The sequence below is a fragment of the Lithobates pipiens genome, unplaced genomic scaffold (genome assembly GCF_037356315.1).
Source record: "Lithobates pipiens isolate NorthernLeopardFrog02 unplaced genomic scaffold, aLitPip1_a1.2 Scaffold_16, whole genome shotgun sequence".
Lineage (NCBI taxonomy): Eukaryota > Metazoa > Chordata > Amphibia > Anura > Ranidae > Lithobates > Lithobates pipiens.
This window is the reverse complement of record NW_027507748.1, coordinates 79,062,690-79,089,296: the sequence shown is the minus strand read 5'-3', so window position 1 is coordinate 79,089,296 and position 26,607 is coordinate 79,062,690. Positions and strand designations below refer to the sequence as shown.

At 43.6% G+C, this 26,607-nt stretch overlaps 1 protein-coding gene across 1 annotated transcript in view; it reads right to left on the bottom strand.

Moving 5' to 3' along the window:
• TMPRSS15 (transmembrane serine protease 15) overlaps positions 1-26,607 on the bottom strand; it is a 619,275-nt gene that overhangs the window by 577,379 nt on the left and 15,289 nt on the right. The window contains exons 2-3 of the mRNA XM_077480049.1: positions 1,843-1,961; positions 1,697-1,764 (exon numbers count right to left, since the gene is read on the bottom strand). Of these exons, the coding sequence (XP_077336175.1) occupies positions 1,697-1,764; positions 1,843-1,961 (187 nt within the window). The remainder of the gene's footprint in view (positions 1-1,696; positions 1,765-1,842; positions 1,962-26,607) is intronic.

Below are 26,607 nucleotides of genomic sequence, written 5' to 3'. Positions count from 1 at the left end.
ATTATGAGTTGAACATATATTTATGTAGGTTATGATCTTTTAGGTTTGTATTGCTTTATTTTCATTTTGTGATTTATTATTATTTATTATGTGATTTATTTATTATTTATTATTATTATTATTATTTATTATTTGTTGCACTGCACTTTTTTTTATCTATCTAGCACGTGATCTGACACATCTGTGGGGGGAGGGGGGCAAGTGCGTGATGTGAGTAGTCACAGCACAGGCTGATCAGCAGGTGCCAGCCAACGATTTTCTGCTGGCACCCACTGATTGGCGAGGAGGAAGACAGGACAGAGCTCTGTCAATGTAGACAATACAGAACTCCTGTCAGTGGGGATGTGTCGATTTTTGTATCTTTGCAAAGCACATCCCTTAGTGAAAGCCCCTTATGCCCTGTACACACGATCTGACTTTCCGACAACAAAATCCATGGGATTTTTTCCAACAGATGTTGGCTCAAACTTGTCTTGCATACACACGGTCACACAATGTTGTCGGAAATTCCAAACGTCCAAAACGTGGTGACTTGCTACGAGCCGAGAAAATTGAAGTTCAATAGCCAGTGCGGCTCTTCTGCTTGATTCCGAGCATGCGTAGAACTTTGTGCGTCAGAATGTGTACACACGATCGGAATTTCTGACAACGAATATTGTTGTCGGAAAATTTGAGATCCAGATCTCAAATTTTGTGTGTCAGAAATTCCGATGGAAAATGTCCAATGGAGCCTACACATGGTCAGAATTTCCAACAAAAAAGCTCCCATTGAACATTTTCCATCGGAAAATCTGACCATGTGTACGCAGCATTAGAGTACACACATAAACACTGGTTAGGCCCACATTTATTCCTTTGATTGCCCTAGATCAGTGATGGCGAACCTTGGCACCCCAGATGTTTTGGAACTACATTTCCCATGATGCTCAAGCATTCTGCAGTGTAATTAAGCATCATTGGAAATGTAGTTCCAAAACATCTGGGGTGCCAAGGTTCGCCATCACTGCCCTAGATGTTTAACCTCTTCCCAGCCAGTGTCATTAGTACAGTGCATTTTTTTTAGCACTAATCACTGTATTAGTGTCACTGGTTCCTATAAAGTGTCAGTTAGTGTCAGATTGGCTGCCATTTTTTTATTGGATATGTTTTATAGCAGAAAGTCAAAAATATATATATTTTTTTTCCAAAATGTTCTGCCTTTTTTGTATATAGCGCAAACAAAAAAAAAACCCAGTGGTGATCAAATACCACCAAAGAAAAAGCTTTTGTGGGAATTTTTTTTTTATCAACTTTGATTTGTGTACAGCTTTGCGTGACTGCGCAATTGTCAGTTAAAATAATGCAGTGCTAAAAATCAAAAAAATGGGCTAGTCAGGAAGGGGGGTAAATCTTCAAGAGGTCAAATGGTTCATTGTGATTTGTGGTGTGGGAAGACATAACAGTGGCTGGCTGCTACATTTATTAGATATTGTCACATGTTTAATATAAGTTGGTGAGCATGGAGGTCTTTTTTGTTAAGTGAGGGGAAATCTCTTTAACGAAGCCCTGGATAGAAGTAAAAATCTAGCAAGGATTCTAATGCTTCCCCATTCTGTCCAAAATTAAAAAAGGTTTTGACTGGATATAAATGTTCAGTAAAATGAAATAAACAGATACATCATTTATTTTAATTCTTTTTTTCTGTTTCTAATCTTACCGGAATTCCACAATTTCAGATGTTCTATATTCAAACTTCAGCTGACTAGCTTGGAAGATTTCATTGATCTGGTAAAAGGAATATATTATCATATCACTATTACAGCCAAATAAAAGTAATTAAGAACTAACTGAAAGAACACATACCATTTTCTGAACATCAAAAGCCAGTGATTTGAAGTTTGATGAACTTGGATCTTGCAATTCAGATGTATATGTTGCTCCTGAGGTGATTTTAAAAGATCCTTGCACTGTATAAATTTGATCTGAAAAAAAAAAAAAATTATATGTATATCAGCGCCCTGAAAAAGTATTTATACCCCTTGGAATTTTCCACATTTTGTCATGTTGCAACCAAAAATGTCAATGTATTTTATTGGGATTTTATGTGATAGACCAACACAAAGTGGCACATACTTGGGAAGTGGAAGGAAAACTATAAATGGTTTTCCAAAGTTTTTGCAAATAAATATCTGAAAAGTGTATTATGTATTTTTGTATTCAGCCCCCTTTACTGCGATACCCCTAACTAAAATATAGTGGAACCAATTGCCATCAGAAGTCACCTAATTACAGTAGTAAGTAGAGTCCACCTGTGTGTAATTTAATCTCAATATAAATAGAGCTGTTCTGTGAAGGTGAGGTTTGCTAGAGAACCTTAGTGAACAAACAGCATCATGAAGGTCAGAGGAACACACCAGACAGGTCAGGGATAAAGTTGTGGAGAAGTTCAAAGTAGGGTTAGGTTACAAAAAAACAAACAAGCTATGAACATCTCATGGAGCACTGTTCAGTCCATCATCTGAAAATGGAAAGAGTATGGCACAACTGCAAACCTACCAAGACATAGCTGTCCACCAAAACCGACATGCCGGGCAAGGAGAGCATTAGAAGCACAAGAAGAGGCCAAGAGGCCCATGGTTCCCCCTTTCCCTGATCTGCTAGGCTGTATCCTTGGATAAAGGTCTGGTAAGGTTATTAAGGGGATCTCATGCTTTTCTTATTGTGTGTGGGAGTTACCCATTAACATCTATACCAGATCTTCAGCTACGAAAGGGTCTGGTACAAATTAAGTTAATCCCTGGTTCCTTTTCTTACAAACAAAGCTGGTGGGAGCTGCTATTTTGCTGGTATTTTAAACCCACTTTTCAGTTTTGCTGTAGTATATGGTATACAGATGTGCCACTTCACCGGCGTGGTCAGGGGATCAACCCCAGGCATGCTATTATAAGTTTTACATTTTTAATGATTCGCTTTAAGCATTACTAAAATAGTTCCAAGCCAAACAGATCACTGCTTCCCATGGCATTTGTTTAAAATCTCTTGCTTATCAGCTTTAACAATTAATCATCATCAATGTTTGCCTAACCCTGTTCAAACTAAACCCAGGTATGTTCAGCTCAGCACTAATAAATAGAAAGTGAGGGTGAACCTGGCCATAGATGAGGTTTTTTTTTTGGCTTTTTTAAATTAAATCAGTGGGTTGAATTAAAAAAACTGAATCCTCTTCACCATGTCTTTGTATTCTTTTTTTTTTTTTTTTTCAAATATAAATTTTATTTATTTAAATACTCCGGTGGAGAATACCCCACAATACAAACAGTAGAAAAACAAACAACAATTAGAGCCCTCAATACAGAAAATAATACGGCATCAAGAGCGCTTAGTCACTCAAACAGTGAAGTGAACAAAATACAATAAACCAACAGGATATAAAGGAGATCCTTGCTTTCGCAAAGAGTAGGAACAGTGAACCTACAAGCTCCGTGAAACTCAACAGGAGTGGGGTACAATTTCCGATCCCCCTCCGACTAACCACAGGGAGGGAGCCAGAGCCACCGGAGATGGATAAGGGTAGGGTTAGGAGGGTGGGAATGGGGGGTGGAGAAGAAGAGTTGGGGAGGGGGAAAGAAAGAAGGGACAGAAAAGAAAAAAAAAGGGGGGGTAGACCGACAGACACGGCGGTGGACCGGGTCATCCGTTCCACAAACGGGAGCAAGGGAGAATCAGGACCTGAGCAGGGCTTGGCCTTCCGTGGAGAATATAAACAGGCACCAGCTATCCCATGTTTTTTTATATATTTCTTGTTTGTGCTGAGCAGTAAGGATGAGGTCCTCCAATTTCCGTATGTCCTCCACTTTCCGCAACCAGTGCGCCACTGTTTGCGGGGCACTGTGCTTCCAGTATAGGGGAATACACGCCTTAGCTGCATTGAGAAGGTGACATATAAGGGACTTCCTATACTTTTTAAGGGGGACCACTGATAGATGTAGTAAAAAGAAAGCGGCATCGTCCGGGATGGGGTAGGCCGCAAACTGCTGGGTTACACGACGGACTTCCACCCAGAACGACCGCAGCCTGGAGCAGGACCAGAACACGTGGAGCAGAGTCCCCTTCTCCTCATTACAGCGCCAGCACCGATCCGAGGACGAAGGATAGCACTTGCTCAGCCTGGAAGGTGTTAGGTACCAACGGGTAAGGATTTTAAAATTGGTTTCCTGCATCTTGGTACAAAGAGAAGATTTGAGGGCTAGAGTAACAATACGGTTCGTTTGGAGCGGTGAGAATTCGCGGTCAAGGTCTCTCTCCCAGTTAAGCAAACAGGGTAGTACAGGGGGGTCTACAGGTGAGGACAACAGGTCATAGGTCTGGGAAAGCACATGGGTCATTGGGTCAGTCGTTGAGCACATATTCTCAAATGGCGTCAGATTTTGCGCGAAGTCCCGTGGAGGTGGCAGTGAGTGTAGGAAATGATGTAATTGTAAAGCCGTCCAAAACGGTAGGCGGTATGTCCCCGATGCCACAGTGAGTTCCGTCAAGGAGGGCCATCTCCCCTCCACCAAGAAACTGGCCGCAGTGTCATGACCGGCCTCAACCAGAGATGCGTAGGTAGTATAGCGCAGACCTGGTTCAAAGCTCGGATGACCTAAGATGGGGAGCAGGGGAGAGAGCTCAGAAATAAGGGCCGCCTTGACGGCGGCACTATGACCGTGTTTCAGCATCGTGCCAATAAGGGGGTGTAGTTTTAGGGGTGCTGGGAGTTCCCTATAGCACCACAGCGCTCCTTTCAAGGATATGCTGGTCTGGGCCTGTTCAAGCTGCACCCAGAGTTTGGATATTCCATTATGCCTCCAGTCAATGATCCTCCCCAAGTGGGACGCCAAATAGTAGTTACGCACATCGGGAAGTGCAAGGCCCCCCCAACGTTTGGGGAGTGTCAGTTGCGCATAGCGCAGCCTGGGTTTCTTGTGTGCCCAGACAAATTTGGTGAAAAGGGACTGTACCTGTCTAAAAAAAAGAGGTGGTATATGTATGGGCAGGGCCTGAATGAGGTAAATAAATTTGGGTAGGATGTTCATCTTTAGGAGGTTACACCTCCCAAACCAGGAGTGGAGACCTCCCCGCCATTGTTCCAGAAGTAACCGAGACCTAGTCAGTAGGGGCGGAAAGTTAAGAGCAAATGTCTGGGCAATGCTTGCCGGAATTTTCGTACCTAAGTATGTCAGAGCTTTGTCCGTCCATTTAAAGCTAAAATTGGCCCGCAAATCAGAGAGGATTCGAGGCGGTACTGCTATGCCCATGGCTTCGGACTTAGTAAAGTTTATTTGCAGGTGGGAGATCGCCCCATAGAGCTGGAATTCTCTAAGGAGGTTCGGTAACGAGACCCTGGGGTTAGTCAAGGAAAGTAAAAGATCATCCGCATAAGCTGATATTTTATAGTGGGAAGCACCAATCCGTAGGCCTGAGATGTCCGGGTTCCGTCGAATATGACAGAGAAACGGTTCCAGGGAGAGGGCGAAGAGCAAGGGCGAGAGGGGGCAACCTTGTCTCGTTCCATTCCCAATGGGGAATGGACTTGAGAGGACTCCGTTCGCCTTTACTTGAGCTGTAGGGGTAGAGTAGATATTAGAGATCCACCGCAACATTGTATTTCCCAAACCTATGTGGCGGAGGACAGAGAACATATAACGCCAATTGACCCTGTCAAAAGCCTTTTCGGCATCTGTATTCACCAACACACAGGGGACCTTTTGGGCCTCAGCAATATGAAGCAGGTTCAACACCTTAATGGTGTTGTCTCTTGCCTCTCTGTGGGGTATGAACCCCACTTGATCCAAGTTTACAAGGGACTGGATGTGGTGCGCTAGTCTAGTAGCCACAATTTTGGAGAATAGCTTCAGATCTAGGTTTAAGAGCGAGATCGGCCGATAGCTACCACATTGGCTAGGGTCTTTCCCTTCCTTAGGGATCAGGGAGATATGGGCCCTCAGGGTATCCCTCTGAAAGGAGGTATCTGCTCCTAGTGCATTGAAAAAGGTCACCATACGTGGGCCCAACAGCGGGATAAAGGTTTTATAGTATTGGGCAGTAAAGCCATCCGGCCCTGGAGCCTTATCCGCTTTTAAGGCATTAACTGCCAGTTGTAGTTCCGCCAGAGTAACGGGCTCCTCCAGAAGAGACCGCGTCTCCAGCGGGAGTGAGGGAAGCTGGGAACTGGCAATGTACTCGTCCATCTGAGACTGGCTACGGGTGGAGTCGGGTAGGTTATAGAGACCCATATAGAAGTCTCTAAAGGCGCTAGAAATCTGCGTCGGGGTAGAAACCTTCAGACCCTGCGGGGTAATTACCTGCGGGATATAGGATGCCGATTTGATATCCCTGACCGCTTTGGCCAATGTTTTCCCGCATTTGTCGCCGCTTTCATATGATATGCGTCTGGAGAATTGCACCGCTGCTTTAGCTTTATACTGGAGAACCTCCGTTATTTGCGTGCGGAGGGTCAGCAGTTCCGTCTCTAACTGCGGCGTGGGAATACGTTTGTGTTGGGCTTCCGCCGTGGCCAATTTGGTAAGCAAGAGGTTAAGGTGTTCAGCCCGCTTCCGTTTAATAAGGGCTCCATGCTTAATAAACACGCCCCGGATGACCGTTTTATGAGCTTCCCAGAGAATCCCAGGGTCGCAGCCCGGAGTGTCATTGTCTCTGAAGTACAGGTCAAGCTCTTTAGTAATATCTGTAAGAATTTCGGGTATTTGTAAGAGACTCTCGTTGAGCCGCCAGAAAAGAGATCTCGGGGAGGGATGGTCACTGAGGGAGTAAGTCATAGATATGGGAGCATGGTCCGACCAGGTAATCTGCCCCAAAGAGGTGGCGGATACCAAGTGGAGTTGGTCATGTGGCACCAGGAAAAAGTCTATTCTGGAATAGGTTTTGTGTGGGGTAGAGTAGAAAGTGTAGTCCTTCTCATTGGGGTGGTGGAGCCGCCATACATCCCACAGCTGGTGGCCGTGGAGTGTTAGGGCAATTCGCTTCTGACAGGTGGGCGATAGGGAGGATTGTCCCGAGGATGTGTCAAAGGCGGGCGATAACGGAACGTTAAAGTCACCTCCCAGAATCAACTGGCCCGATTTAACAGTCATTAAGTGTGTCAGGGTACATTTAAGAAACCTGTCCTGTAGGACATTAGGTGCATAGAGGGAGGCTAGGGTAAATTGCTGTTCCCCAATCAGGCCAATCAGAAAAAGGTAACGTCCCTCGGGATCTGCCGTAACCGCCTGGCATTGCCAAGGCAGCCTACTAGAGACCAGGATGGACACTCCTCTAGATTTTGAGGTGGGGTTCGTGGAGTGATATACCTTGGGGTAGTGTCTATTTCGGAGCAGGGGTAGCTTATCATCCCGAAAGTGAGTTTCTTGGACAAATACTATATCCGCATGGGCCCTTTTGAGATCATGTAACAGCATCCGCCTTTTCTCGGGGGTATTCAGGCCCTTAGCATTTAAAGATACCAATTTAAGAGAATCCACCGCCATGTCTGGGGAAGAAAACTAAAAAAGGTAGAAAGGGAAGAAAATACAGAAAGAGGGTGCGAGAGAGGGGATAGAGAAGAGATAGGAGGAGGAGGGTCGCGTGTCAGAGAGGCGGAGGGCTGAGCCCCTGCAACGCCTCCGTACCCCGCGTGGGAGGCGGGGTAACAAACTTAATGGAAGACAATAGCTTCGCACGTGTACCACCACGGCAACCCGGGGGTACACTCCGGCCTATGTGGGGTGGGGGTAGACAGAGGACCGGTGTTGAGGTCCCGGTCCCCCCGCCCAACCCGGCACAGAAAGGTAAAATTGTCAGCATAAAACATTCAAACAATACAAAACAGAACAATCGATAGAGAGGTAACTTGTAAGTAATATAAGGGTAAAGGCAAAAAGCAGACAGCAGAAAATAAACAATATCACAGCCCTGTAGACCCAAATATATCACAGTACATTCGAGGAAAGAACAGGGGTGTCCCGACACCCACAACACCATTGACACCGGCAGGTCGTGGCCCAGAAAAGGACAGTGGGAAGCACATCCCCCCCTACCCCCCACCACCGCAGCCGCCGCCCCCCAAGAAAGCAGTGTCAGGAGAAGCCCCCAGTGGTTGAACAGAGACACTAGCATGCCGGGACGGTCATCACCCATCCCCCAAACCCCCCCCCCAGCGGGGCACCCCAACGACCCAGCTGACCCGTCGCGCAGTGTAGAACTCCCCAGGCACAGAAATGGGCTACAGGCGATACCATATTAACCATTCCCAATTTAACAGGTGAGGTAGAGATGCTGGTCACAGGTCCAGGACACAGCCCGTCCAGAGAATACTTTGTGGCGTAGAGGAAAACCCTCCTCACCACCACCACCACCCCCACATCTCCCCCCCATCTCCCCGCAAAGTCCCCCACCTCCCCACACAGAACAGAGGGTATTATTAAATCCAGGAAGGGGAACAATGAGGGGCTCCCAGGAAAGGCAACAGGAGGCAGTCTAATCAACCGCGCGAAGAGTCAAAGTACCTGTGGAGGATGTCGAGGAGTCGTCCGCCGAGGAGGAGGATGGGCAGCCAGCAGATCCATCAAGACCGAGAAGCCTGGGCAGTGAAAAACCGGCCCAACAAGCCATGGGGGGACAGGAGCGATAGAGTCGGTGAGGGAAGAAAAAACAAAAGTAAAACAAAACGACAGAATAATAAAAGGATGGGGCCGAAGGTCCACCGCCTCACTGCCAAAGTCCAATGGTAGAAGGGTATAGAAGTAGCTTCCGCGGCGACGGGTCCGGAAACACACACAACGGGAGGGACGTAGCAGCATAGGAGCTGTATAGGCCGGTCAGATGTATGGCGCTGTGGGAGTAACAAACTGGGACCCCCTAGACTTCACGGTCATCTTCTTGTGAGAGGGCTCGGGGACGTCTGCTTCCCCTCTGTATTCTCCGCGGCAGCGGGGCAGAGGATCCAGAGCTAGTCGGTCTTCCTTGTGTGCGGGGGAGGTAGGCCAGCCAATTCGGGACTTCCACTGGGTCCGAGCCAAGAAAAGCGAAGAGCTCCGGGAGGGCTTCCGGCGACCGCAACAAAAAAGAGCGCTGGTTTTTAATAAAAGTCACCGAGATAGGAAATCCCCAGCGGTAGGTAGCATTACATTGCCTGGCCAGGGCCAGAAGGGGTTTCAGTAAGGCCCGACGGTACAGGGTCGGTCTGGAGATGTCAGGCAAAAGCTTAACTCGAGCCCCATCAAAGTCAATGTCACCTGCTTCCCAGGATCTGCGTGCAATGATTTCTTTGTGCGTATAGTGGTGCAGACGGCACAATATATCTCTGGGTCGGGCTGGATCTGATGATCTAGGGCCCAGGGCCCTGTGGACCCTGTCCACTTCTATTCTGTCCGGTAGTTGGTCACCCGCGATTTGACGAAAGATCGCCGTGACCGTGGCCAAGAGATCCCCGGGCCAGTGGCCTCCGGAATGCCGCGGAGCCGCACATTATTCCGGCGGCCCCGGTCCTCCATCTCCTCCATACGCAGCTGCATCTCCACTGCAGCGCGGAAGTGGTCCCTCTGTTGTGACTCGAGCAAAGTCACCCTCTGTTCCAGGGATGTCACTGATTGTGCGCCCGCCGCAACGCGGGCATCAAGGCAGTGTACCTCCTGTTGGATGGCCGCCATCTCCGTCCTGTGCGCCGCTTCCACCCGGCCAACGATGGCTTCTATGTCTGCCTTGGTGGGTAGTGCTTGCAGGATGGCCCTCAAGTCTGGATCCACATGATACACCGGGATGGTCCCGGGATCGCCCGGCTCCGTGGACGGCGCCGCCGGGGAGCCCGGGTACAGCAGCGGGCTCCTCGATCCCTCGGAGGAGGGCAGCTCCTCCACTACACCCGGGGCCGGAGAACATGAGCCACGCGGCTCCGCCATCTTGGGTTCCGAGGGCCCCGCACTCGAGCGCTGGAACAGCTTTTGTAGGTCGCCGGAGGTTTGAGAAGGGGCAGCGCGGTTATGCAGCAGTTTAGCGCGCTGGTTCGCCCGTTTCTTAGAGGACATTATGCTGTGTATAATAGCAGTCAAAAGCCGGGTTGGAAGCAAGGAGGCCGGGAGCCCAAGAGAAACGCAGCTTCACCCGGCCATGTCCAGACCACGCCCCATGTCTTTGTATTCTAACATCTCCGTAGTCAAAATACACTGGTCATCGCTGCATGCTGAAGCCCAGAGTGCTAATCCAATATACATTTTTCAACAGTTCAGTTGAAAAGAAATTAATCAGTAGATCAACTAATGTTCAACGGCAATGGCCATACATGGATCGAAATTCAGCTGAATTTTGATCCATGCGTGGTCAGTTTAAGACTATGATAATGGGAGCTGCTAGTACAACGTCTATCTGACTGTATATCTCTTTCTTTGATCTCTGTTGGCTTTCACAAACACATGGCTTTTCCCTGAACTTGCTATATTATAAATATGTATCTGAGCATACTGCTAATAGTTAGAAGACTTCCACTTTCTAGCAAACCCCATTTCTTCAACTTTTTCTTTATGTAACCTTTTTCACGTTTAGCTTTTTCTTTTCTTTATTTTTATTTCTATTTGCTCTATGTACTTTGGAACTTGTATATTCATTGCTTAAAAAAAAAAAACGCCTACAAATTCCTTATCTTGTTAAGAAAGTTAGGAAGGTTTCTGTTCATGAAAGGAATATATTTAATTCTCGTATTCGCTTTTTGAAACAAATGAGAAAATAGTAGTTTACATTAATTTAACAGCAGGGCTATTTTGGCTAAACTGATTGTGCTACATAATTACTGACTTCATCACAGGAAAACTTTTGCTGTATCAGAAACCCTTAATTTCACTAAGATGTAATTTGCCATTAAAAAACTCAACTCAAAAACACTTTTTGCAATTCAACACTGCATCGCTTTAACTAACAAATGCACGGTCGTGCGACGTGGCTCCCAAACAAAATTGCCATCCTTTTTTCCCACAAATAGAGCTTTCTTTTGGTGGTATTTGATTACCTCTGCGTTTTTTATTTTTTGCGCTATAAACAAAAATAGAGCGACAATTTTGAAAAAAATGCCATCTTTTTTACTTTTTGCTATAATAAATATCCCCAAAAAATATATAAAAAAATGTTTTATTTCCTCAGTTTAGGCCGATACGTATTCTTCTAGATATTTTGGGAAAAAAAATAACAATTAGCGATTATTGATTGGTTTGTGCAAAAGTTATAGTATTTACAAAATAGGGGATAGTTTTATAGAATTTTTATTAATATTTTTTTTTTGATCAGCGATTTTTATTGTGACTGCATCATTATGATGGACACATCAGACATTTTTGGGACCATTGTCATTTATACAGCAATCAGTGCTATTTAAATGCACTGATTCCTGATTCCTGTGTAAATGACAAGGGCGTTAACCACTAGGGGGCAGTGTAGGGGTTATGTATGAGGTTATGTGTTTTTTTCTTGCAGGAGGGCGTGGCCTGGCATGTGATGTCACTGATCGTCCTTCCCTATAAAAAGGAACAGACGATCGGTGACAGCCACACTTGGAAGCAAACCTCTCCTCGTTCTTCAGCTCTGTGACCCCATCGCAGGACACCAACGGCGATCGGGTCCGCTGGTCCTGCGGCCACGGTCATGGAGCCCAGCCACGCGGCTGGGCATTTAAAGAGCCATGTACAGGTATGTGATTGTGCCCAGCCGTGCCATTCTGCTGCCATATATCGGCGTGAGGCAGTCCTTAAGTGGTTATATAGGTATATTTAGGGTAGACTCATTTATTTAATTTGTGTTTGATTATTCTGTACTGTTATTTACATTTTTGTGGTATCACTATACTCAAGAAAAGGAGCAGAATGTGTTTTGGTGTTTAATTGTAAGCATGCCTGTATGTTAGAATAAAAACTTTGTGAAAAAAATGGTTGAACTCCATCTTTACTGTTGGTTTTGCATAGTTGTGCAGGATCCTCTCCTGTACTTAAATAGCTTATTGATTTATGATTTCACTGTGCACAGTGTTTATTAGCAGCTTAATCAAGTCATATAGAGCCTCCCTCATTTTTTGCCTCAACCAGCATCATCTAGTTCTTGCCTCCCCAGCTTTACTGTGGTCGGCCTTTCACTCACTGGACTTCAGTTTAAATCATGGAGACTCATCGCTTGTGGATGTTGTCTAGGAATGTTTACTCCTCCAGGGCTGGGGGTCCTGGGAGGAGTTTCTGATGTTAAGCACTCCTGTGACCCATATTCAGCTGACAGTGGACTAAAGTCTTCCATTGGCTGAAGTCACTCAGCCGATCCAGGCTCTAATGTGATCCTGACATTTTTATCGGATTCCATACAGATGCCTACAGAGCCTCTCAGCATGTCTCTGGTAGCACGAGCCAGCTGCTCCATCCCTTCCACAGCCCGATGCTCCACTAAGCACTGGAGAAGCAGAACAGCAAGGCAGTGATCCAGCTAGGTGAGTATGAATGTTTGTTTTGTTTTTTTCTAAATTTCCATACTTTTCTTTTAAATATCAAATCTTTCACTTTTTGAGTTGCTGTCACATTTCAGGTTTTTAAGTAAAAAATGTGCTTGTTCCTTATTTTGCCAATAAAAAAAAAAAGTTGTGATGTTATTGGCAACCTTGCTTCAGGGGTAGTATAGCCTGGTGACAAAGATAAATGAGGGAGTGATGAAGTGTAGAAGTTGGTGTCTGTTTAGCAAAATGGTGGTCATCTAGAAAAAAAATGGAATTCTGTCTCTGTGATGAGAGGCGGTAAAGCCTGTTTCTAGTGTAACGTCTCAGCTGGACAGAAGTTAGCAAGAGCAGTAGAAAGATGGTGCTAAGGATGAGCCGAACACCCCCCCCCCCCCTGGTTTGGTTCGCAGCAGAACCTGCGAACAGACCTAAACTCAGTGTAAACTTTAGAACCCTATTAAAGTATATGGGACTAGAATGTTCAAAATCTAAAGTTCTAACTTTAAAGGCTAATATGCAAGTAACTGTCCTAGGGGGTGTCTATAGTATGCAATGGATGATCATCTCTCTGGGGTCCAGCGATGGTTGATCTGATCCAGCACAGCGCATCCATCCATCTTCTGTCTCCACGGAGGAGACACTGCGGGATCCCAGCGGCCTGACAAATGTGATGTCTTTTATGTCTTTTATGCTTTATTGCTGCTTAAAATTGGTTGGAGTATAGGGAAGCCTTGAGATACTCCAAATTTAGTGCATAAAGTAACTAGAGGGCACTCTCTATTCTGTCTACTCTATTTAGGGATATCACTCCTTTTTCGCAGAGGCAAGAAACACAGGCACTTCTGGGGCTCCCACTTTGGCAACACTGACACAGTCACACAAGGGGTTAAACAACAGATAGTCACTAGGATCCTGCTACCAGGCCTCTACTCACTGTTTCCCAAGAAACTTGGATACCCCCTGTCCAATATCAGCAAGACACTTCTCCTGTGAATCTTCAGGCCAGATCCTGGGTGCACTGCACCCCCTTGACTTGGCTCAAATTGCTTCCAGGAAAATAGGCCCCCTGGTCCCACTTAGCTGGGACCTTGATAAACTCTCTGCTATAGGTCCCCCAGCTCCCCCTGAGATGGAACCTCCTGGACAAGAACCATACTGCTCCAGATCTCAGACCATTGCAGAATACACCCCTTTTTAACTAATGACACCACCAATCTTCTAATTCACTCCCTGGTCATCTCTCTCCTCGACTACTGCAACTCCCTCCTCATTGGATTACCTTTATATAGTCTATCCCCCCTTCAGTCCATAATGAATGCCGCTGCCAGACTCATCCACCTTACAGCCATTCAGTGTCCTCCACCCCTCTCTGCCAATCCCTCCACTGGCTTCCACTCACCCAACAAATAAAATTCAAAGTACTAACAATAATTTACAAAGCCATCCATAACTCTGCCCCCAGCTACATCACTAACCTAGTCCCAACATACCAACCAAGACGCTCTCTTTGGTCATCCCAAGACCTCCTGCTCTCTAGCTCCCTTGTCACCTCCTCCCATGCTCGCCTCCAGGATTTCTCCAGCGCTTCTCCCTTTGGAACTCCCTACCCCAATCTGTCCGACTGTCCCCTAATCTATCCATCTTTAGACAATCCCTGAAAACCCTTCTCTTCTCTTCTAACTAACACTGTTTTACTTCCTCCATCAGCTCATCCCCCTACATCTATGCATTTCAGAAGTTGCATAGGACCCTTCCCCAAACTTACATTGCAGTTGTGCTGCATTGATGTAAACAGTGTTAAAGAAATGAATCTGATAATCAAATGAAATATAACATATCCCTAACAACATTTCTAAGGTTATATATTTCATCTATGTTTTATTGAGTATTATTATGTGTGTGTATATATATATATATATATATATATATATATATATATATATATATATAGGTTCACATTTATGTGAGTACGATGTCTATATCATATATATCTATGCATAGTTAAGAAATAAAGATAACCCCCATTCCCTTCTACAACCCCCCCCACCACCACCACTAAAAGTAATATAATTATATAAAATGAAATAAAACAAAAAACTAAAAAACACCCATCCTTTTTACTTAACTCCTCGATACTACGTGACTTTTGTATATAATTCATCACAGTACAAATTTTGATAGTAGATTATTGTATGGCCATTTTAGTTTTAGTTATATGCCAGCGCTACATAAATATGTGCATGATCATCTGGCTTCATTCATCCGCCTTAATGTTTCATAATTTATTTATAATTTATTCAGTTTACCTCTTGGGACCAATCTCCAACAGTCAGTGATTGCGCCTTCGTTTTTCCTTTTTATTTTATTTTTAATCGTGTCCCCTTCATAGTATTTGTTTTTATTCCCCTTTTATTGAATTTTCTAAATTATTAACATCAATTAAAAAAAAATATTTATTAATATTAGCATTAATAACTATCTAATATTAATAGCTATGGGTTTTAGAGACACGCTTTTTGATATTATCATTACTGTATATATATATATATATATATATATATATATATAATTTTATATATGTAATATAGTTGATCAATTATGATTAGTTAATCAATTTCTTATAATGGATCTTTTTTCACACTTAACATGCCCAGTGTATTTCCATAGTTTATCTAGTAAATGTTTTAAAATAAGATTTTTAAAAGAATTTTAGCTTGTTCTACTAGGCATCTTGCATATTTGCACTTGCATGTGTTTTCTATGTTTATCTATTGTCTTGTACTGTTTTGCAGTATGTTTTAATGCTGATAATTATTCCCATCCCCTCTCAAGTCCATCCCCTTTATAATGAGCTTATGCGGTTCCCTCTTCCAAGTCTGTTGAGAAAAGAGCGTGGCTTTCCGTACTATCGCAGCGCGCATTCTCATGAAACGCGTCCATTAGTGGTGTCATCATATTCCTGCTGCTATCCCTGCCTTGAGTTCCAAGCCTTGTTCTGACCCTTGAGTTCATCCACAGCATCCGGCATCCATCCACAACGAAGTGACGCTCTTCCAGACAGTGCCAAAGCAACAAAGATGGAGGGAGTAGCCAGCAGGAGTGGCACTTAGACTTATCCACGTTGGGACTGATATGCTCATGATACATCATCTAAATATGAGTGCATAAACTGTATGCTAAATTAAAGTGTTACAAACGTCTACTCTTAGAGGTGCCTCATTCCTTGTTTTTTTTCTGCAGTTCTGGAACTCAGTTTCTGTTCCCCTATGATGGCAGCCCTACGTGTTTTTAGACATTAGCCTAAGTTATTGTGCCTATACTTGTATCCAAAATATAACATAGGCCTGCTATTATGAACTTTCCAAGACCTCTAGATAGCTAAAACAGAAACTTGGAATGTTTTATGACATGGGCATCTGGCAACATATTTTGAAGGTTATCTGTACCTTATTTGTTGTTGCCTTGTAAAGGAAGGGAGAGATCCAACATTGTGCTCCAGCTTTAGACCAATATCCCTGATTAATGAAGATATAAAAAATTACGCAAGGATATTGCCCAAAACATTGAAGTCCAGTATGCCAAAATGGATAGAGAAAGACCAAGCAGGCTTTGTTACCAGAAAGGCAAGCAAAGGATAACATATTAAGAACTATGTTTTTAATGCACAGAGCAAAAAAGGGAAAGAAACCAGTACTTTTCCTATCGGTAGAAAAATGATGATCCTTTCCCGAAAGCTCTGTATAACTTTCAATGCCTCCCGATTAACATTCAAGGAGTATACTTTAAAACCCTTAGCCCTTGTACACACGATCAGAGATTCCGACAACCAAATCCGTCGGATTTTGTCCGACGGATTTTGTCCGAAACTGTTGTATACACACGGTTGGACAAAGTTGTCGGAAAATCCGATCGTTCAGAACATGATGACGTTATTTCGTTACGACGGGACTACGTTCAGGCTAGTAGCCAATAGCTTTGATGTAGGAATTTGATCTGAGCATGCGTGGCACTTTGTCCGATCAGAATTCTCTACACATGTCCGATCGGAGCATTTTGTCGGAAAATATTTCTGGCAAGTTGGAAAATTTGGTCCGACGGATATTCCGACGGAAACAGTCCGATGCATACCACACACAGTCGGAATATCCGACAAAACGCTCCGATCGGACACATTCCGTCGGAATCTCCGATCGTGTGTACAAGGGCTTAGACTTTTACTGCAGACATTATTATGGAAAAATAGAGGCACACACATTGCCTATAAGATAATGAATAGGCCAAAAGTTAACGGGGGCTTATTTCTTCCAGACTTTGAGAGGTACCATGTGGCAGCAGTGTTGCGGAGAATAATAGACTGGGTTCATAGCTGTCCCCATAAAAAATGGGTGTCACTGGATGAAAATATAAGCAAATCAACTTTGGGCCAGATTATCTGGATCCCAAGGTAATATAGAGGTTTATAGAGTTTTGGATTATACTATGATCAAAACTGAAATCTTTATGCTGTGATAGAAAGCCTCCTTTCTAACCATTTATGAAAGTTGAATTTAGTTCCCTGCTAAGTTAAATGATATCAAAATAAAACACTTATAAAAAAAAAAAAAAAAAGATAATACAACATTGATAAAATGTTGCTTTAAGTTTTCTACGTAGAGAAAGAAAACCAAAACATGTACTCTTATTCAGTGTGACACCTAACAACATGACACTTCCATATATTACAGAAAAGCCTTCTTCATGATGGTTTGCCATGACATTCATTAGCGGTCAGAGTGCAGGTAATAGATAAATTGTGTCAGTGAATTCTTGAACTGGCTTGCCGACTTCAAGAGAGAAAATGAAGAGTGATATGTTACAACACAGAGAATTGCAAGAATTCTTCTCACAACAAATCCAGGCACAGCATACTGTATTCAAACAAAGAAAGATACCTTTGGATCTTCGAGAAAAAAAATAATGAATTTAAAAAATAACTCCATTAAGCCTTTATCTATAGCAAAATGGCAGTGTAATATAACATATTATATTATATATAGCATGCTTTCAAGCCCTTTAAAACAATTTCTATTAAAAAAAAAGCAAATATCTAAATGTCACAAATTCTTGTGAGATGCCTGGCACGTATATACGCACATGAGCATGACATGTCCCGAAGAACTGTTAACAGGCACATTGGCACAATCCCTCTTGGCACCAGATGGGCTATTTAAAGGGAGATCAATCCCATATCCTTTGCTGACTGATCTTCAGCTGTGTCCTGTATCCTGCTTGATCCTGTATGTTCTCCCTGCTGCTGACCTGGCGTGTTCTTGACCTTGGCTTTGGATTCTGCTTCTGCGCTGTTGTTTACATTTGACACGGCTCCATTCCTCGGCTCTGCACATGACTTGGTACTCCGCTGCCGACCTGTTGGCGACCCTGGTTATTCCTGAGACCCTGCTTCTGCCTCTGATCCTGGCTCCTGTTACTACTCAAATACTTGCTTGGCTGTCTGCTGCACTACCTCTGTACACCGCTGTATGTTCCAGCCTCCAGAATCCTGACAAGCTGCCTCTCCAGAACCTTCAACGTGAGCAGAGTGCCCCTTTAACCTGGACCAGTCCTCTGAACATTACTCCTGTTCCTGCTCCTCTGGTTACATGGTCGTCTAGGAGTTGCATTCTCTGCTGCAGGTTCTGCAATCAACACCAGGTACTCGTGTCCCTCCTATCCCTCGGCACCCTCTGTCGCATCTTCAGTGGGGCCAGGGCGGGAGATATAAGAGAGGCCAACCTCATCAATTCAGTTTCCTATCTAGTGGTCTCTCCACTAGAGGACATTCATCAATCGATCCCTGCACTCTCCTACATTGTGCAAGTCTGCAAAGAAAACTTGATCGCATGGAAGATCGATTAATGGCCTGTAGAGATGATTTGTCACCTTCAGGTCCTCCTGCTGTCACAGATGAAGTCACCCGACGGAGTCCAGCACACCCTGTTGGGCTATTCTCCCACCAGAACCCCGGGTGCCCATCCTTGAATGCTTCTCTGCATATCAAAGGAAATTTCATACCTTTCCTAAATCTTGCGAACTGTACTTTTCCCTCCTGCCCTGGAATTTCTCTTTGCAAGATACTAGGGTGGTATTCATCATCTCACATCTTCAGGATGAGCCTCAATTCTTGGCTCACCACCTCCGTGAGCAACATGATCCGGCTCTGGCAACTATGGACTCTTTCTTCTCTGCCATATCTTAGCTATACACTGACCCTTTCTGTCATCAGACTGCAGAATCAATGCTTAGCAAGTTACAGCAAGGTCAAAGGCCCGTGGAAGATTATGTGACTGACTTCTGTCTTTGGGGTACCGATACTCAGTGGGACGATTCAGCCCTCCATTATCAGTTTCGTCTTGGTTTATCCGATGCTCTGAAGGATGAACTCGCTAGAGTGGGGGTACCAACAGATCTGTTGAATCTTGTTATCCAGATTGACCAATGACTATGAGAAAAACAATCAGAGATTACCAACAGAAGTCCTTTAGTCTACCCAGGATCTGAAATTACTGTTCCCCTCATTATTGATAACATGACAGATGCACCTGGGGCTCCTTGCAAAGGAGTTTCTGGAGACCCCCTCTGTCTGTTGCTGAATGCTTTTGACGATATTGTTCCAACCTCTGCCCCTACTGTGGCGATCCTGGTCACTATATATACAGACCTGTCCAGTGAATCCCTCGCAAGTCCTCTACTAACTGGATCCATACAATGCATCCACCTGGTGTAGTGGTTAGCACTCTCGCCTAGCAGTAAAAAGGGTCACTGGTTCGTATCCCAACCATGACACTACCTGCCTGGAGTTTGCATGTTCTCCCTGTGCCTGCGTGGGTTTCCCCTGGGTGCTCCAGTTTCCTCCCACACTCCAAAGACATGCAGGTAGGTTAATTGGCTTCGTTTCAAAAATTGGCCCTAGTATATGAATGGGGACCTTAGATTGTAGGCTCCTTGAGGGTAGGGACCAATGTGTGTGTGCAAGGTACAGGGATAGGCACAATTGTAGATACTCGCTCAGGTTGAACTGGATGGACTGGTGTCTTTATTCAAGCTTACTAACTATGCAACTATGTCTCCTGTTTCCATTTCTGCAGTCATAGACTCTGGTGCCTGTAGTTGTTTTGTGGACTGTTCTTTTGCAGCCCAACACAATCTTCCTCTCTGTGAGGTCCAATGAGAGGTTGTCCTTCATCTGGCTGATGGTTCCGGTATCAAGTCTGGCCCAGTGACACAAGAAACTGCTCCAATCCTCTGTCACTCCTCCCCTGGTCATCAAGAATTCCTATACATCATAATGTCACCTATGTTCCTCATCATCCTTGGTATGCCCTGGCTGAAGGCACATAGCCCCAACATTAATTGGCTTACGGGTGAGATTCTCTTGTCTTTTCCATACTGCCAGGTACATTGTGTTCTGAAGAAATCTCACACTGTTACTCCTCTCCTTGGTATCCATCCTGATTCTGAAGTGTTAAAACTAATCTCAACAGTTTATCATGAATATTGTAAATGTATTTAACCAATTCAATACAGGGCATTTTCACCCCCTTCCTGCCCAGGCCAATTTTTGTCTTTCATCGCTGTAACATTTTGAATGACAATTGTGTGGTCATGCAACACTGTATCCAAATAACATTTTTATCATTTTTTTCTCCACAAATAGAGCTTTATTTTGGTGGTATTTGATCACCTCTGTGTTTTTTATTTTTTGTGCTATAAACTAAAAAAAGCAAACATTTTTGCTATCATGAATATCCCAAATAAAAAAAAAAAATCCTCAGTTTAGGACTATATGTATTCGTCTACATATTTTTGGTAAAAAAATACCAACAAGCACATATTGATTGGTTTGTGTAAAGTTATAGCTCCTACAAAACAGGGGATAGATTTATGACATTTTTATTATTATTTTTTTTACTGGTAATAGCAGTGATCTGCAAATTTTATCATGACTGCGACATTGCGGCAGACATATCGGACACTTTTGACACTATTCTGGAACCATTGACATTTATACAGCAATCAGTACTATAAATATGCACTGATTACTGTGTAAATATCACTCGCAGGGAAGGAATTAACACTAGTGGGCGATCAAGGGGTTAAATGTGTTACCTAGGGAGTGATTCTTACTCTGGGATAATGGGACTGATTAGGGGAGGAGACCGATCTGTTTTTCTATATACTAGAACACACAATCTGTGTCCTCTCCCCTGACAGGGCGTGGATCTGTGTGTTTACACACACAGATCAAAATTCCTGCTCTGTCACCAGCAATCGTGGGTGCCTGAGGACATTGCAGCCGCTGAGCATGCGCTTCAGCTCCCAAGTGATGCGGTGGGTGCCTGCATACCCCGTATACCGACAGGAAGCGAAGGACCTCATATGACGCCCGTCCTGGATGGGAGATCCCACCTGTGGACATCATATGTTTATATGCAGGTACTGAAGTGGTTAATAAGAAGAGCGCTGATACTCTTCCTCCCAATTTGACCTACAATTGCCCCATAGAACTGCTGCCCAGGGCTGAAATATATTTTGGTGGAATCCACCCTCTCTGAACTTGAATTAGAAGCCCTGTGCAATTACATTAATGCCAGCTTGGAAAAAGGATTTATCCGACGCTCCACTTCACCTGCAGGAGCTGACATCTTCTTCGTTGAAAAGAAGGTTCATACCCTCAGACCCTGCGTGGACTATCGTAATCTCAATAAGATAACTGTCAATAATCACTATTCACTTCCTTTAATTTCTGAGCTATTCCAGAGGTTACGAGGGGTTTTCTCTAAACTTGATTTGAGGAGTGCTTACAATCTAGTCAGAATTTCATGAAGGAGACGAATGGAAGACAGCGTTCCATACTCGCTTTGGCCATTTTGAGTATCTAGTCACCCCGTTCGGCTTTTGTAATGTCCCAGCTACTTTCCAACACCTTGTCAATGCCATATTGCAGGACTATCTTTATTTGTTCATCATTGTATACTTGGATGACATCCTTATATTTTCCAGTCCACTAGACCTACACAGAAGTCATGTGACAAAGGTACTAGAAAGACTTTGTCAACACCATCTCTAGGCAAAAGCTGAGAAATGCGAGTTCAAAAGACAGACCATTCAATTGCTGGGACTGATCATTTCTACAGATGGCATTGCTATGGACCCACAAAAGGTTAATGATGTATTGGAAGGGCTGGCTCTGGAGGACAAGAAAGTAGTACAACGCTTTGTGGGGTTTGCTAACTTTTATAGGAAGTATATATAGAACTTTTTAGGTATCATAGCACCAATCACACAGTTGACCAAGCAGCATATCCCATTCAAATGGACCCCGGAGACTCAAGCTTTATTTAAACAATTAAAAACTCTGTTTAACATTGCTCCTATCCTGAAGCATGTCCTCCAATAGACCTAAGACCTTGACAGGCCAGATGGGCACTTTTCTTCTGCCGTTTTGTGTTCCATATAACTTTCTGACCAGGATCCAAGAATTGTAAACCTGATGCACTCTCACACATGTTTTCTGAACCAGTTTCACCTTCTGAACCTGATGCTATTTTGCCCGCCTAGAATTTCCTGCTTCTGCTGCACAGACTTGATGTCACATGTTAAGGAGGCAGTTGCCAACCACTAACCTCCTCTGGATTTGCATGTTCAATGTAGGGATGAACTCTATTTCCTCAAGGAACACATTTTCATTTCTGAACAATTCTGGGTTCTCATTCTTAAAAGGTGTCATGACTATCTTCTGGCCGGACACTTTGGAATCCACAAAACCTCAGACTTAGTCTCCCATTATTTTTGGTGGCCAGATTTGTTAAAAGACTGTAAAGAATGTGTCAGATCCTGCTCTGTATGGGCAGGATGTGCAACAAACTACAATAAAACAATATTCCAAAGTTCGCTGTTCTTATACAAATTAACTTCTCATAACAAACACAGTAAAGCACATTAAACTTATAATAAACTCATCTTATACTAACCACTTGTCTACTGGGCTCTTTTACCCCCTTCCTGCCCAGGCCAATTTTCAGCTTTCAGCGCTGTCACACTTTGAATGACAATTGTGCGGTCATGCAACACTGTACCCATATGAAGTTTTTATAATTTTTTTTTCACACAAGTAGAGCTTTCTTTTGGTGATATTTAATCACCACTTTTTTTGCTACACAATCAAAACAAATTCGAAAAAAAAAAAAAATCATAATTTGCTAGAAAGTTTTGCAGGTAACATGCAGTTCATTTTTTCTCCTTCACTGATGGGCACTGATGAGGCTGCAATGATGGGCACTGATGAGGTTGAACTGATGAGCACTGATGAGGTGACACTGATGAGGCTGCACTGATGGACAGCACTGTAGGCACTTTTTGGAAGAACTGGTGGGCACTGATTGGCAGCACTGGTGGGCACTGTTGGGACTGCACTGATAATCAGAACTAATTTTTTTTTGCATTTCGCATTTGTATTCAGCCCACTTTACCGTGATACCCCTAACTAAAATCCAGTGGAACCAATTGCCTTCAGAAGTCACCTAATTATTAAATAGAGTCCACCTGTGTGTGATTTAATCTCAGTATAAATACAGTTGTTCGGTGAAGCACATAGAGGTTTGTTAGAGAACCTTAGTGAACAAATAGCATCATGAAGGCCAAGGAATACACCAGACAGGTCAGGGATAAAGTTGCGGAGAAGTTTAAAGCAGGGTTAGGGTATAAAAAAAAATCCCAGCTTTAAACATCTCACAGAGCACTATTCAATCCATCATCTGAAAATTAAAAGAGTATGGCACAACTGAAATCCTACCTAAACTGACAGGCCAGGCAAGGAGAGCATTAATCAGAGAAGCAGCCGAGAGGCCCATGGTACCTCTGGAGGCGCTGCAGAGATCCACAGCTCCAGTGGAAGAATCTGTCCACAGAACAACTATTAGTCATTCACTCCACAAATCTGGCCTCTATGGAAGGGTGGCAAGAAAAAAGCCATTGTTGAAAGAAAGCCATAAATAGTCCCATTTGCAGTTTACAAGATGCCACGTGAGGGACACAGCAAATATGTGAAAGAAGATGCTCTGGTCATATGAGACCAAAATGTAACTTTTTGGCCTAAAAGCAAAATGCTATGTGTGGTGGAAAACTAACACTGCACATCACCCTGAACACCTAACCCCACCATGAAACATGGTGAAAACAGCAGGGACTGGAAAGTTGGTCAGAGTTGATGGGAAGATGAATGGAGCAAAATACAGGGCAATCTTAGAAGAAAATCTCTTAGAGTTTGCAAAAGACTTGAGGTTCACTTTGCAGCAGGACAACAACCCTAAACATACAGCCAGAGCTACAATGGAATAGTTTAGATCAAAGAATATTCATGTGTTAGAATGGCCCAGTCAAAGTCCAGACCTAAATCCAATTGAGAATCTGTAGCAAGACTTAAAAATTGCTTTTCACAGACACTCTCCATCCAATCTGACAGAGCTTGAGCTACTTTGTCACTCTCTAGATGTGCAAAGCTGGTAGAGATATACCCAAAAAGACCCACAACTTCAATTGCAGTGAAAGGTGGTTCTACAAAGTATTGACTCAGGGGGGCTGAATACAAATGCCCCCCACACTTTTCATATGTTTATTTGTAAAAAAAAACTGAAAACCATTTATCATTTTCCTTCCACTTCACAATTATGTGCCACTTTGTTACATATGGTTACATAGTAGGCGAGGTCAAAAAGGACACAATCAAGTTCAACCTATGTGTGTGATTATATGTCAGTATCGCATTGTATATCCCTGTATGTTGCGGTCGTTCTGGTGCTTTTCTAATAGTTTTTTGAAACTATCGATGCCCCTGCTGAAACCACTGCCTGTGGAAGGGAATTTCACATCCTTGCCACTCTTAGCCCTTGTACACACGGTCGGAGATTCCGACAACCAAATCCATCGGAGTAATTCCGACGGATTAATTCTGGAAGAGGTCCGGAAGTGATGTTGCATACACAAGGTCAGACTAAGTTGTCGGAAAATCCAATTGTACATAACGTGATGCCGTTATTTCGTTACAACGGGACTACGTACAGGCTAGTAGCCAATAGCTTTGGTCTAGGAATTTGATCTGAGCATGCGTGGCACTTTGTCTGTCGGAGTAGGCTACACATGATCGGAGTATGTCTGATCAGAGCATTTTGTTGGAAAATTTTACCGGCAAGTTGGAAAAGTTGGTCCATTGGATATTCCCGACAGAAACAGTCCAATGCAGACCACACACAGTCGGAATATCCGACAAAACGGTCCAATAGGAAACATTCCGTCGGACTCTCCGACCGTGTGTACAAGGGCTTACAGTAAACAAACATCTACGGAGTTTAAGGTTAAACCTCTTTACATTAATTTTAATGAGTGGCCACATGTCTTATCAAACTCTCCTCCGTGAAAAAAGTTTTATCTCTATTGTTGGGTCACCAGTATGCAGTCTCCAAACCCTTTATTAGCTTTTTTTTACCCGTTTTGTACTCTCTCCATTTCCAGTACTTCCTTCCCGAGGACTGGTGCAAAGAAATGGACAACATGCTCCAGATGAGGCCGGACCAAAGTCTTGCTGATTGGGAGAATTATCGCTTTATACCTGGAGTTAATCCCCTTTTTATTGCATGCCAATATTCTGTTTGCTTTGTTAGCAGCAGCTTGGCATTGCATGCCATTGCTGAGCCTGTTATCTACCAGGACCCCCAAGTCCTTTTCCATCCTAGATTCCCCCAGAGGTTCACCCCCTAGTGAATAGATTGCATTCATATTTTTTGCCACCCAAATGCATTATTTTACATTTTTCTACATTAAACCATTTTCTATGTAGTTGCCCACCCCATTAGTTTGTTCAAATCTTCTTGCAAGGTTTCCACATCCTGAGAAGTTATTTCCATGTTTAGTGTCATCCGCAAATACAGAGATTGAACTGTTTACCCCATCCTCCAGGTAGTTTATGAACAAATTAAACAGGATTGGTTCCAGCCCAGATCCCTGGGAGACCCCACTTCCCACCCCTGACCATTAGGAGTATTTCCCATTTATCAACACCATCTGAACTCACCCTTGTAGCCAGTTTTCAATCCATGTACTCACCCTATGGTCCATGCCCTTACTTTGTACAGTAAATGTTTATGGGGAAATGTGTCAAATGCTTTTGCAAAATCCAGATACACCACGTCTACAGGCCCTCCTTCATCTAGATGGCAGCTCATCTCTTCATAGAAGGTTAATAGATTGGTTTGGAAAGAACGATTCTTCGTGAATCCATGCTGATTACTAGGGATGGCCAAACAGACCTGAATAATAAACCCCATTAAAGTCAATGGGACCCGAACGTCAAAATCAAAAGTGCCCATTTAGAAGGCTTATATGCAATTAATTGGGCATACAATGGTTATAGGGGTCCGGGTCCTTCCCTGGGGGACATGTATCCATAAAAAAAGTTTGTGAAAAACGTAATTTTTAAATGAGTAGAGTTTTTTAGATTTTTAAAGTGAAAGCATAAAAGTGAAAATCCCTTCCAATATAGTGCCTGGGGGGGTTCCTGTCTACCTGTAAAGTGGCAGATTTGTACCATGTCTAGAATATGGTGCAGCAATAACTGCATTTATAAAGCCAAAGAAAAATACATTTTCACTGCAAGCTGCCTTTATTTTGCTCAGCAACAGCTGGGGAGCCAGTGTGTATGATGAGACCAAAAAGTAGTGCACTGGGAACAAGATTAGAGATTTTTTGGATACATTCTGTTAATGGGTGTGTAAAAATTGGTCTTGGGTGTCGGTTGTGCCTTCCCACCATAACTCTATAGAGGTACGCTTGATGAAAGCAAGAATTGGCCTTGTTGTAAAAAAATTGCAATAATATGCACCTGTCAAACAGGTGCTGAAAAATTGGTGCTTGGGTGTCAGTGGTGCCTTCCCACTGTAACCCTATAAAGGTACTCTTCATGAAAGCAAGAATTGGCCTTGCTGTAAAAATTGCAATGATATGCACCTGTCAAACAGGTGCAGAAAAATGACTCTTTGGCAGTGGGGGGCACCTTCCCACCAAAACCCTATAGAGGTATTCTTAATCAAAGCAAGAATTGGCCT